Source organism: Nomascus leucogenys, chromosome 15, assembly GCF_006542625.1.
Source record: "Nomascus leucogenys isolate Asia chromosome 15, Asia_NLE_v1, whole genome shotgun sequence".
Classification (NCBI taxonomy): Eukaryota; Metazoa; Chordata; class Mammalia; order Primates; family Hylobatidae; genus Nomascus; species Nomascus leucogenys.
In genome coordinates this window covers 8,472,134-8,485,854 of record NC_044395.1, presented here as the reverse complement: position 1 = coordinate 8,485,854, position 13,721 = coordinate 8,472,134, and the positions used below count along the sequence as shown (strand labels likewise).

The window sequence follows — 13,721 nt, the reverse complement described above, 5'->3', positions numbered from 1 at the left end:
CACGAGCTGCTGAAAACATCAGTGATGGGTTTGTTTGTATTTGCCTAATTAGGCAGCGAGCTGCGATGCTATCCCAAGGACTGGCAGCATCTTTGAAAAACAGACTCAGAAGCATGGATTCTGAGAAAGTTCTAGCTCCTTCCACATTATCATTACTCTCTCTTGCTACTCCCAAAGGAAGCAAAATTACTTAGAGTCTGGGTTCTATAGTCGAATTGCCTGGGTTCCAATGCCAGCTGGATCACCTCCTAGCTCTGCTGTCTTGGGTGAGTTACTTTAACTTCTTTGTGCCTCATAGACTACTTACTATGTGCCAGTCCCCATTTTATGGGGACAATACCAGTACCTCATAAGGTTATGGTGAAGGTTAAATAGGATAATCTATGTAAAGTGCCTGGCACATTGTAAGCAGTCTATAAATGCCAATTTAAATGAAGAGAAAGGTAAGTCATAAGGTCAGGTGGCCAAAGAGGTCTTCGTCTTTAGAAGGGAGAGCAGACAGAGTGTCTGGACCCTTTGGGGTTAACAGGCAGGTCTCATGTGCTGGGATTGGTTATATAGTTGAGTCCATTTCTTTCTCAGTTGTGACTTTGTTTACCTGTCAAACGAAGGGGAAAATCCTTCTTTTCTCCCCCCCGGATCACTGTAGATTTATGAGATAATGTCTGCGAAGTACTTGAGCTTCTTAGAAGAAAAATGTTCTATCAATATGAGGAAGTGCATTTATAAATCATTTTCTTTGACTGGTTTTTCCACCTTTGGTGACTAGAAAAACATTTAGGTCTTCAGGGAGGGTATCATTTCTGGGAGATTCGGCCGGGGGGCGCACATGGTTACAGTGGGAGAGGACGGAGATGTAGCAGGCTGAAATCCCACAACCCTGGGCCTCAGTTTCCCTGTAGGAGAGCTTTCGCGGTGTTAAGTGCTCTACAAGTACTTGCTGAATTGAATTGAGGGCTGTCCTGCCTGTTTCCACATCAGGCAAGTGAGCAGAGTTAATTGAGCATGGAAGTATCTATCATGATTGCCATGATACTATTTTTGGGACAAGTGATAAAATACAGGGCAAGTATTTTATCAGGAGTTTGAGGTCATTGACTCTGTACAGAGAGGCAAACCGAGTCAAGCTGGAGAGGACACAGGCCCCAGTTTGACAGAGGCCATTGTCCTGCAGCCCTAAGCAGGTACCAGTCCTGGATCCCAGAAAGCCATTCATGGCACTGGATGCTACAGTGTCACTTATCCATGCTGAGATGACCACCCTATGCACTATCCCTGCTGACCTGAGCCTCCTTTTGGCCACTGACCCAACAAGACCCCAGTCCCTGATGGAAGTTGGAAACCCACTGACCGGGACCCCAGGCAGCCTCCTTAACTAGTGGCAGCGCTCATCCCAGCTCAGAGCCATCCAATGCACGAACTATTCTAGTCTGGGAAGGTTGTATCATTCCCCGAGTTTCTCTAGGGTAAAGGCGTTCGGAGTCTCTGAAATTGGCTGGTTCCCATAACAGTTAAACTTTATGGCAGCACAGTATATTTTGGAGATATTTTTGTGTATTTTATCCATGCTCAGCTGGGCTGCAGCGTTCAAACCTTGTGCCTGCTATTGACCATTGCTATAATGTTTCAATATACATTTTTGGCAAGACATAACTCACATTTTAAAATATTAATTTCTCAGCCATCACGTTCCTGAGTGCACTTCGATTTTTATTTTCCTGCAGCTGTACACCATGCGAGAGGCAAAGTTACTTCTCAGCTGAATAATATTTTTCTCTCCTCCTCCACCCTTAGCTATTCCCAAATCACAGGGGAATGACACCCAGGGGTCCCTCCTTCTGAATTTTACTGTGTATGCCAAGCCTAGCAAACAACCACTGCCTACCTGTAGGACAGAATAATGATAGCTGAAGGGTGTGTGACCAGGGGGATGAGCCATTCTCTTTTTTTCTCCAGGGAAGAGGATGGATTGGAAAAGCGTCTGTATGGTCTTATGGGATCGCTATTCACAATAGTTAACAAATGATCTGTTGTCGGCACTGGCTGGTGAGTTCACGTGTCAGCCATCAACAACCATGGGAACCCTCACTGCCTGCCCCCGGGTAGCTGTGCTGAACACCAGCTTGCCCAAGCCGAACATAGTTGGAAATTTATTTTTAATACTTCCTGTCTTTTCTTCCCATCTCATGATGGCTTCTAAGATCAACCAGGTGTCTTTGTGAGTTTTCAGTTTACTTGGTTCCCTTTAATGGGTGAGAAGCCTGGAAGAACCAGGTTGTGACTTGTATTTCCTTAATAATCACGCCTTAATAAATGGGGGATACATCTTGGGCCAAGACACAGGAACACTTGATCTCTGGAAACTGGAATTTACATGAATCATGTTTGACTTTGGAGTAGATGCTCGAGGGCAATGTCGAGTTAGCTTAGGACCCACCGCTAGAAGAAGGGTTTGCTTATGGTTCATTATGCACATGAGGCGCCCTCAGAGTCTAGGGATGCTGGGTGCAGTGCTTGCCTAGCCTGACTCTGAGTGAGGAGTTGCAGTGAAAGCTGGAGATTCGATACTCAGACGCCTGTGAAGATGGGTGCTCCCTAGGAAGGTGGATGGGTGAGTAAGGAAGTGACAGCCCCAGGCCCACCCCAGGAGGTCTGGAGGTACTCACTTGAGAGGTCCCTGCCCACACCCAGAGCCAAGCCATCCTTGATCCACAGAACGAAGCCATCGTATTCAGGGATGGCGCAAAGTAGCGTCACTGGCTGTCCCGACACCACCACCTGGTCCTGGGGCTGCTGGCTGAAGGAATAGACTTGGCCTGGGAAGGAGACAAACACAAGGGTCAGTTACCTGCCTGCTGCAGGGTCGAGAAGACTCCCCTCCAGCTATGGAAGCAGAGCAGGGCTGGCACAGGAGACTGAGCCTCCTGAAGCACCTGGCTTTCCTGCTGAGGGTCTGGTAGAGCTTCCGAACTGGTCTCAGCCCCAGCTCTATTCCCTCCTGTGAGGGCCTGGCTCCCAGCTCCAGCCCCTCTGCCCATCAGTCCCTAACACATGGACTGGTCTAGCCACACCCCAGCTCCCTATGGGCCATCTCTCTCCACTGTTGGGATGTGCCACTTCCCATGCATTGGTGAGCTCCTACTTAATGCCATGTGCACACCAGGGCAGAAACAGGAGAGAGAGAGACCTCTAGCTGGAAGCATTCTGTGGTGGCTGTGTGTTAAGAAGGGGGGCGATGGAGAGTGGTGCAGCTTTGGTTAAACCTGAGAATTCAGGAAATCATTTTGTTGTTTCAGTGGCTCCTGGGGTGGGCTGAGGGCCAAGTTCGGAGGGATAGGTGGTGGTGCAGTGTGGCAGGAGGTGCGCTGAGGAGACATGCTGTCCCACCATGTCCTCCCTGTCCCTTTCTTTTCTGCAGCAGACCTTACTCCAGCCTCACAATCATTTGGGAAAAAATCATTATGGACACCATGCCTCCTCAAAACGAGATGGCCAGAACCAGCAAAGAGTCAGTTGCCAGTATTTTATTAAACAAAACCACCCACAATGCTTACAAGATGCCATGCTCAGTTTTGAGGCTTTAAAATATTAGTTCATTAATATTTTCATCCTCATAACAACCTAAAAATAGTAGGCACTATTTTTATCCATTTTCCAGATGGGAAAATGAGGCATAGGGAGGTGAAAAATAGTAATGGGAACTGTGCTTGTGACTGGCTCACCAAGTACGGCGCATGCCCTGACTCTAGTTATCACCGTGGCGACACTCGTATGGGGCATTGTCAATCCTGTTTTACAGGACTTTGGGAAACAGAGGCTCAGGGTTAACTGAATTGCCCGGGGAACTGTCTAGTGGGAGTTGGGGTGGGCGGTGCGGTGGATCCAAGTCTTTCTGGCTCTGAAGACCATGCTGTCCCCTACTGAGCTGTGCTATGGGCAAATCCCCAAGCCTGGCCTTGGAGGGAGTTGCTGATGAAGAGGTGTGATGTGACCTGTGTCTCCTGGGAGTCCACAGTTGAATGGACAATTGACATTCACTGAGCATCTGGCCCACGGTACAACCAGTGCTTCATACAAGCCCTCCTGTAATCCATTTAATTATACTTCAGGGCAAAAATAGCACCATTTTATGACAAAGAAACCAGGATCAGAGAGGCACAGTAACCTGCCCAAGGTCACGCAGCGAATGAGTGGTAGAGTGGGGGTTTGAGCGGGGGCCCATCTGCATTCCAAGCCCTCCCTTTTTCCTACCTCCTGCTCTACAGACCCAGACCTAACTGAGGCAAAACTGGACCTGGCACACCAGCTGGTGATGCTGTGGCCTCTCCTCCCCGACCCGGGAGAGTCAGGGGCAGCCACAGAGGTCCTGGACACTGGCTGCTGCCCATCTTGAGGACAAAAAACCCCAGGCTTGGGCCACACCTAGGACTGAGCTCTCAGCAACAGATGACCCCAAGAGGGGGACACTTGGTGTGTATCAACCCAGGGGAGCTTGGATGGCAGCAGAGCTTGGGGTGGAGGCTCCCCAGAAGGAGGGGTGCAGATTCACAGCGGAGAGCTGGGGACAGGCAGGAAGGTGGCCGAGTTCACAACCTGACGAGATCTTGGCAGGGTCTCTGAAGAGTCTCATTAAAAATCAAATTGGCCTTGAATTGTGGGAGTACCACTTTTTATTCTGATCTGAGCTTTACAAATTAGATTTCATAGGGCATTTGAATCAGCTACGTATGGTAGGTTTTTTTTTTTCCTCTCTGTCTCTTCAAGTTCTCTGTTGTAATTAGACTGTTTCTGGCACCAAAACAGGGTTAGAAATAGAGGGAAGAGATGAGAGAGGAGAAGGGAAGAGGAGGGAGGGACTGGAGAGAGAGCAAAGGAGTGAAGTGAGGACGTGGGAGAGAAAAGCAGAGGGCGAGGAAGAAGAGGAAGCAGGGGAGGAGGGTGAGGTGAAGCATGAAGAGGGAGGGGGTGGGTGGAAAGGACTCCTTCTCTAGGCTCCTTTTACTCAGTGATGATTTCAAAGCTCATCCTTTTATCTCAAAATCTTTCTTGCAAGAAGGGACAGAGTCAAGGCAGCCGCAGTGACTGCCGAAGATTGTGCCATCAGAGAGAATCATCAGGTTGTCAGGTGGAGGTGGAGGGGGTTGTAATGAGAGCCCCTTAAATGAAGCAGTGCCCGAGCCCTCTGAGATGTCCATTATTAGGAAGCACCCACAGTGGGTAACCGTCCCAGTCTCTCCCCATCCTGTGTCCTCTTGGAGGAAGGTGCGGGAGGTACTGGGTGAGGGCCCCCGGGGAGGTGGGGTGCAGGAAGCATCCGAGTGCCAAGGGTAAGTTGTGAACTGGCTGGAGCCCCCAGGGAGAGGAGGGGGCTATCACCATGGAAACCCGGCTCTGGAGGAAGGCAACGCTGGGAGGGGGGATCAGTTGAAGCAGGCCATGGAGGTGGACTCTGAGTGGCCACAGACCCTTTTGGTGGGTGTCTCAGAGCCAGGGGTGGCAGCAGGCACAAGATCCCTGGAATAAGACCTTGGGGTCTGCAGGAAAAGAGCCTGACGGGATGGGGCTGAGCAGGAGAGGGCCTTTCAGGGAGGAGCATCTCCCAATGCCATCTGAGCCGGCTTGGAGGTGTCGAATCACACAGATTGCAGTGAGCCAAGATCGCCCCACTGCACTACAGACTAGGTGACAGAGTGAGACTCGGTCTCAAAAAAAAAAAAGACCTTCCTACAGCCTCTCACATTCTGTCTACTTGGATCCACTTGGCTTTTCTATGGAAAGACTGTTTCTGGGGAAGATGAGTACACAGGAAAAATCCACCCAAAGGACATGATTTACAAATTATTATTTTTGGGGATGGGAGACAGTACTCTAATTGACAATGTCCCTTTTCAGTCCAATTTTAATTTTTGCAAATTACATTTAAGTCATTATAATTACTTTTCTCTTTTAAACCAATTAGTTTTTTTTTTTTTTTTCAAATGAATCTTAAACTGTTACTGAGTATCTACAGTGGATAAAAGTTGAGGTGCTTTGGATGAAGGTGGAGATGGAGGGATGGAACCCACTTTTTTTTTCCATCCATCTGACAAATCTTGGGGCCTCTCCTTTGGGCTCAAGAGCCCCTCAGAGCATAGCTTTTGAGCCACGGATGTAAGTTATTGCCAGAAGAATGCTCCTCACCCACCCACTCTTTCTTTTCTTTTGAGACTGAGTCTCACTCTGTCGCCCAAGCTGGAGTTCAGTGGGGCAATCTCGGCTCACTGCAACCTCCGCCTCCTGGTTCAAGCGATTCTCCTGCCTCAGCCTCCTGAGTAGCTGGGATTACAGGTGTGCACCACCACGCCCAGCTAATTTTTGTATTTTTAATAGAGGCAGGGTTTCACCATGTGGGCCAGGCTGGTCTTGAACTCCTGACCTCAAGTGATCCTCCCACCTTGGCCTCCCGAAGTGCTGGGATTACAGGCGTGAGCCACTGTGCCTGGCCTCTACTTGCTTTATTTTCCCCATTTTCTTTTCTACTCCAAAGAAGTGAAATGCGAGTGAGCCCAAGGTCATTTTCTGCAGCCTCCTGGATAGTGCCTTAAGTAGACCGTGAGCTCCTGAGAACCGGTTTCTTCCACACACACTGACTGGACCCTGCTGTGAGGCAGGCACTGTGCTGTCTGGTGAGGAGCAGGGGAACAGGCCTGGCCACCCCTCCAGGAGCTCGCAGCTGTGCCCCCTCCCCATCACACCTGGGCGTCTCAGATGGAGCACAGAGTAGGTGCCTCACAGGCTCGGGTCCTGCTCTCAGTGGAGATGCGACACACCCAGCACCTTCCACCTGCCCAGGGTTTCCATCTTCTCTGCTTCCCATTTTCCCTGATGACATTCCCCTGGTGTGAAGCCTTGGCGGCCGGTGCAACCTCCCCTTCCCATACTTTAATTTTATTTTTATTTATTTATTTTTTTGAGACGGAGTCTCACTTTGTTGCCCAGGCTGGAGTGCAGTGGTGCGATCTCTGCTCACTGCAACCTTTGTCTCCTGGGTTCAAGCGATTCTTCTGCCTCAGCCTCTTGAGTAGCTGGGATTACAGACACTCGCCACCACGCCTGGTAATTTTTGTGTTTTTAGTAGAGACGGGGTTTCACCATATTGGCCAGGCTGGTCTCGAACTCCTGACCTCGTGATCCACCTGCCTTGACCTCCCAAAGTGCTGGGATTACGGGCGTGAGCCACCACGCCCAGCCCCATGCTTTATTTTGAGTCTGCCACCATCACTGAGCCTAGCCCAGCAGCCTGTACATCTCTCAGACTTCCCCTTTCTTCTCTATTCCCACTGCTACCACCCAAATTCAAGCTCTCGTTGCCCCAACCTGGGCTCTTGCCACAGACTCTGAATGTTCTCTTTGCCTGATCCATTAATGTGCTGAACCTGGATTTTCCTTCTTAATTCACCACTTGCTTCAGGGTTCCCCTCTTTGAAGGGGTGGGACCTCTCATGGCTCTCCACTCTCTGCGGGACAACGCCCAACCTCCCATGCTGGATTCTAATCTCCAAAATCCAGCTCCTTTTCTTCCTGGGAGCTCCCCAGCACCCCCGTGCTGGCTAGTCACTAAGGTCACCTGCCCCGAGTTCTCCTGGCTGTTTCGTTGTCCTGGGATGCACCGCGCCCCCCCACCCAAGGCCCCCCCTAAGCAACCCCACCTATCATCGAAGGCCCAGTTCTCTCCCCAGGCAGCTCCTGTGACCCAGAGGGAAACTTCTTTTTTCTCATCTTCTATTTTCTCATCTTCTCTCTATTTTCTCATCTTGCCTCTTTTTCATCAATTTCTCCAAACCTTTATTGAGCACCTACTATATGTCAGATGCTGATGAAACAGAAGTAAGGAAGAAACAGTGTACACTTCTTGAGGGCGAGGGCCACAGCTATCTTTTCTGTCTTGTGTTCCCGGCTGCGGGTGAGCACCGGTTACACATCTGTCACATGTGCCTTTGTACTTAGAGTTTGCCTGCTCTGGTTGGTCTGCTGAGATTGGTGGTCACTACAGGAAAATTGCTTTTGCATTATAAACTACTAATCCGGCAGATACTGTGCAGGGCACACCCCACAGGAGAAAGGTGAGAAATCACAGGGTGGGTGGAGTCTCAAGGAATCAGGCTTGACAGGAGAAGAAAATAACTGCTGTTCATGGAAGATTTACTTGATGCCACATCTTTGACTGTATGCGTTGTTTCTGGCACGCATGTTAGCCATAATTACCCACATTTTATAGATGAACCAAGGCTCACAGAAATGCAGGGACTTGCACAAGTTCACTTGATTAGCTCAGGTGTCATTCAAACCCCAATGGTCTGGGTACAGCCCTATTTTCTCACCACTATCCGATGTGGGTTGTTGACTCAAGGGTCTCAAACCCAGATTTTGATTCTCAAACAAGTACTCACTCCACCAACAAGGCAGCCTACTCAGATTATCTATTTTTATATTATTTATTTTGAGATGGAGTCTGGCTTTTATTGCCCGGGATGGAGTGCAATGGTGCGATCTCGGCTCACTGCAACCTCCGCCTCCTGCGTTCAAGGGATTCTCCTGCCTCAGCCTCCTGAGTAGCTGAGATTACAGGCACCTGCCACCACGCCTGGCTAATTTTTGTATTTTTAGTAGAGACGGGGTTTCACCATGTTGGCCAGGCTGGTCTCGAACTCCTGACCTCTGGTGATCTGCCCACCTCGGCTTCCCAAAGTGCTGGGATTATGAGCGTGAGCCACCGCACCCAGCCCAGATGATCTAAAGGGAGGCAGAGGATCTTTAGAATGAAAAGTGATTTCTTGTTTTTTCCATCAGTTTCTGTATGTAGCCTCCTCTTCACCTATTGGTTAATAACACTGAAATGGTTGAGGGTAAAGTTTAGTACTGGCCACCATAGGAAGATATAAAAGAAAGGAGATGTAGTAGTTACCATTACTTATAATTATTACTTAAAATGGTTATTTAATATAATTATATTATAATATAGCTTATAATAATTATGTATCATAAATATTTTTATTGCTATAAAATTAGTAATTGCTAACTTTTTTATTTTTTAACTTTTTGTAGAGACAGGGTCTTCCTCTGTTGCCCAGGCTGGTCTCAAACTCCTGGCCTGAAGCCATCCTTGTGCCTCAGCCTCCCAAAGTGCTGAGATTACAGGTGTGAGCTACTGTGCCCAGCTAGTAATAGGTAACTTTTATAGAATGTCAAGCATCTAATAAAAGCTTTACCTAGATGATTTTATTGACTCACTAAAGAGTCCTATGAGATAGGTACCGTATCACACCCACGTGAAGATGAGTTTGTCTGGGGCCCACAGCACTGGCAGTGAGACGGGATATGAGCCCAGCAGTCTGGTTCCAGAGCAGCCTCTTTGCGTCCTTATTTGGACTTTGCCCACTTTGCCTCTAGTCCTTGCCCCCAGGAACTCATAGAACCCAGCTTAGACCTCCCTCTCCCACCGCCCTTGGCCAGTACTGAAAAGTCTCAAGGAAACTCAGGAAGAATAATGTACACTAGCTCACTTCGTCAGTTCTGTGTATAACGTCCTCATGAACACGGTTCTCTGGGTGGATCAGAGTCGACCAGCTATCCAAGAGTGACCGAAGCCTATGTTCACCTTCTTTAGCTCCCTGAGAAGGTGAGTGCAGACCTGCAGGTCCTCCAGTCACCCTTGACCCTCATAACCACATCACTCACTCCAAAGAACCCGTCTCTCCCTTCACCATTTGGACTGGACAGGCCCCTTGGGATGGAGGCAGATGGTGTAGTGGTAATGAGTGCGGCTCAGGAATCAGACTGACCTGGGTTTGAATCCTGACACCTCCACAAACTTGCTGAGCCTCCATTTTCCTATCTGTGAAATGGGGACAGTAACACCGCCACCTCGTGGAGATGGAGAGGATGCGTCTGGGCCACTTGACTCAGGGGCTGGCCCACAACAAATGCTCAGGGGAAACTGACCTTCTTCTCTCAAAGCCACCCTCTGTCCTGAACACCAGGCCACAGGCTGAGCTCCATAGGGCTGGGCGATGGGAAGCGCGACCTGGAATGGCAGGTGGCTCTCTGTTGGCATGAAAGGGGGAAGCAAGAGTGGACTTTTAATTACTATCCAATGACTTATTGAAGAGACAGTTTTTCACTAAAGACAAGGATGTATTCTCTTTGCAGGAGGATCCCAGTGTAGCGTCCATGGGTTCTCAGGTGGGTCTCAAGGCTGGTGTTTGTGGTAGGTGAGCTCAGGTGTTGGAGGCCTTGGCCAGCTGCTGTGAACCATGCCCTGTGGGGGAGAAGAGGTGGGAGAATGTTCCCCCAGGGCTGCAAGGGGGCTACTGGGGTGGAAGGGGTAGGGGGTGGTCTCCCAGGCCAATGAGGGCTGGCTTGGCTCCACATCTGACTGGCACTGAACTAGCTTCCATTAGTAGAAAAAGGCTGCGTGTGCATGAACCTGCCTGGGCAGGGCAGAGGAGCAGGCCTGGGAAACACAGTGGTCTCTCTCCCACATTTGCTTGGTTAGGTGGCTGCAGAAGCACCTTCCTGCTCGCCGCCTGGAAGATAGGTCATGCTCCTGAAAGGGAGAGGCTCTGCCGTGCTGGGTCCCAGGGTTCTGAGACAAAGCCCTTTGTCTCTGAGTGAGAGTCCCTGTCTGGGTTGCTTGCCCCCAGCCTGTGCGTCTGCCCTGCACACCCAGGCTGTTGAGGCCTGCACGGGCCAAGAGAGCACTGCGCCATCTGTTCCGCGGGCCCTTTAGACCACTGAGTAAGGCAGCTGCTTTTCCCTTTAAGGAGAGTGGCAGAATCAGACGAGAGCCTGGGTCTGCTGCCCCCTCCTGCCAAGTTCTCTGCCCTACCTGAGCAGGTAGAAGCATCAGGAGCAGGAGCGGGAGCGGGAGGACGAGGTGCTCAGCAGGCAGGGCCTTTTGCAGCCTTGTCTCCAAACTGCAGGAAGCAGTGGCTGTTTCTGGCTGGGAGCAATAAAGCGGAGGGGGGCTTGGATGAACCCTGTCCTGATGGGCCACGGGGCATCCCTGAGTCAGGACGGCTGGCGCTGTTGCCAGTGCTGGTGAGTGGCTGGTGGGAGGAAGTGTGGAGGTGGCAGCAGCAGTGACAGGTGTGGCCTGGCCTAGGGAGGTGGGCAGGAGGTGGAGCATTTGGTGGCCTTTTGGGGGCTCTGGTTGTGGGGCAGAGCTGGGAGCAGGCAGATGGCATCCTCACATCAGTGGTGGGGCTGGATATCTTCCCCCAGTTGTTTCCCCACCCTCCTCCATCAGCACTCCTCCTGACTGCTGTTCCCAAAAGCCCCCTCTAGATTTCCCTCCTGCGCTTACTCCTGCCTCCTGTCAGCCCACCCGGCTTCCAACCTGGAGGCAGCACCCTCATCTTAATCTCTTTTCTGGGACTCCCAGCACACATTAGTACGGAATGAACCATTGCCATCTGGCTCCCGAAGTCCCCACCAACTTCCAGTAAAACATTGAAACGCAGAAGACCCCATGTTTCTCTATGACTTGCACACCTGTGGCCTCATTCTGAGATTGCCCCTCAATCCCTAATTATTTCCTGAGGGGGGAAGAGTCATTTTGCCATGGAAGGCGCAGGTTACAAGGGCCACATCACTGGGTGTGATGGTCTTAGGGTAGCACTGCAGATTGGGTCGGGGGTGAGTGTGTGTGCACTTGGGTCTGTTTGTGGTATTGACTGAATTGGCCTCGGCCCCACCCCTTCTCCAGACATTTTCTGCTTCTATTCCTTATCAACCACTTAAGATTTTGGTTGAGGGCCAGGTGTGGTGGCTCACGCCTGTAATCCCAGCACTTTGGGAAGCTGAGGCAGGTAGATCACCTGAGGTCAGGAGTTGGAGACCAGCCTGACCAACATGGTGAAACTCCGTCTCTACTAAAAATACAAAAATTTAGTGGGACATGGTGGTGCGTGCCTGTAATCCCGGCTACTCAGGAGGCTGAGCCAGGAGAATCCATAGAACCTGGGAGGCAGAGGTTGCAGTGAGCCGCGATCGCACCATTGCACTCCGGCCTAGGGGACAGAGTGAGACTCCATCTCAAAAAAAAAAAAAAGATTTTGGTTGAATGAATTTTTCTTAGTCTTACAGAATGTTGGAAAGCATAGGCCCTGGCGGGGCCATCTTTGGGACCTTCAGAAGGAACAGTGATCTGGTTGGTCTTTGGGGTCCAAAGGCCTTGGTACTATGGTGTGTGTGTGTGTGTGTGTGTGTGTGTGTGTATTGGATAGGAAGGTGGCCCAGTTTCCTGGTGCCCATAGAGGCTGGGATCTGACTCAGAGGAGCCGTTGCTTACTCCTCCCTGCCACCCACAACTGCCAACCCTGAATCTTCTGGGGACGCATTCTGGAACTCCACTGTCCCTAGTCTATTGCTATCCCATAGGCACATGTCTCTGCACTGTGGTTCCACAGTGGTGGTGAGAGGCACAGATCTACAGGGCAGCATGGACTAGTACAAAGAGCGTGGGATTTGGGATGGTTGCGTAACACGGGAGATATAGCTTTGATGCAGACTCTGCCCTGGAGCCTGATGTGGGATCGGGGTGCTGAGTGTCCCCTCATGGCCCTGGGAAATCCTTTTTTTTTTGAGTCTTGTTCTGCTGCCCAGGCTAAAGTGCAATGGTGCGATCTCGGCTTCACCGCAACCTCTGCCTCTTGGATTCAAGTGATTTTCCTGTTTTAGCCTCCCGAGTAGCTGAGACTACAGGCATGCAGTGTGGCACATGTGAATGCCTCTCTGCAATGCTCAAGGATTCCAAAGGCCCTGTGCAGTTTGGATGCTCTTTAGGTGTCCTGTGAAGGGCTACGTGGCTACGTCCCACTGACAGTGTGAAAGCAGGTCCACCCGGCGTGCACTGAGTGGCTCAGGCAGGCCGGTCTGAAGCATGAGGCGCCTTGGTCTTGCTCTCTGAGGCTGCGTGGAGAATCACAACTCAGTCCTGGTGCTTGTAGAGAAGTCTTCTCGTGGCTCCTGGAGTCGTTCCCAATTGGACACAGGCCATCTTGGGGCAATGTCCTGGATTTCTCCCCTCTTGGAGACCAAATACAATCAACTCTTAATTATCTTTGTTAATGGGGAAGAGCAAGGGTGTGAATAATCTAAAATGACGGACAATCCAAAACAATGAATAATCCTAAGTAACGTTCATTTTCGACTTTGGAATGCATTTTGATATTCACATTTGAATATGGATATGTTTGATGTTCTAGGAATTTTTAATACTTAAAAAAAAATACTCAACCCAAGGGTGGGGCTCCCTCTCTGCCTCCTACTGAGCTGAGGGGAGAACACCACCTCTGGGACTGGCCCAAAGCTAGAGTCAGGTGCACCCCACCTTCCCCATCTCCTGTCTTTATGGCTCACACCTTGTCTAGGAGGGGAGGGGGATATTAACAGATTTTGCCTTTAAAGGACTTTTATTCCCTTTGGACCTCATGCAAATAAGAGCAAAATAAGAAGCTGTGAAATGTTAACAGAGGACTTCATTAAGCAAACTTGGTGATAGCATTTGCCAGGAATGGGGACAATTTGCCAACAGATAATTGAGTGCTGACTATATATGTGTCCTAATTAAAAAAGTGATTCTTCTTCTCACTGCCCTGGGATTGTGGGCCGTCTTCTGGTGGGTTTGGGATATTAACCACAACTAACTCCAATACAAAGCACTTCACATACATTATCTT

At 50.1% G+C, this 13,721-nt stretch overlaps 1 protein-coding gene across 5 annotated transcripts in view; it reads right to left on the bottom strand.

Annotated features, from left to right (window-relative positions):
• The window catches only part of KIRREL3 (kirre like nephrin family adhesion molecule 3), a 581,266-nt gene that overhangs the window by 100,953 nt on the left and 466,592 nt on the right, over window positions 1-13,721 (bottom strand). For all 5 annotated transcript variants that reach the window (XM_030828765.1, XM_030828762.1, XM_030828766.1 and 2 more), the window contains one exon: window positions 2,667-2,816. In XM_030828765.1, coding sequence (XP_030684625.1) covers window positions 2,667-2,816 — 150 coding nt within the window. The remainder of the gene's footprint in view (window positions 1-2,666; window positions 2,817-13,721) is intronic.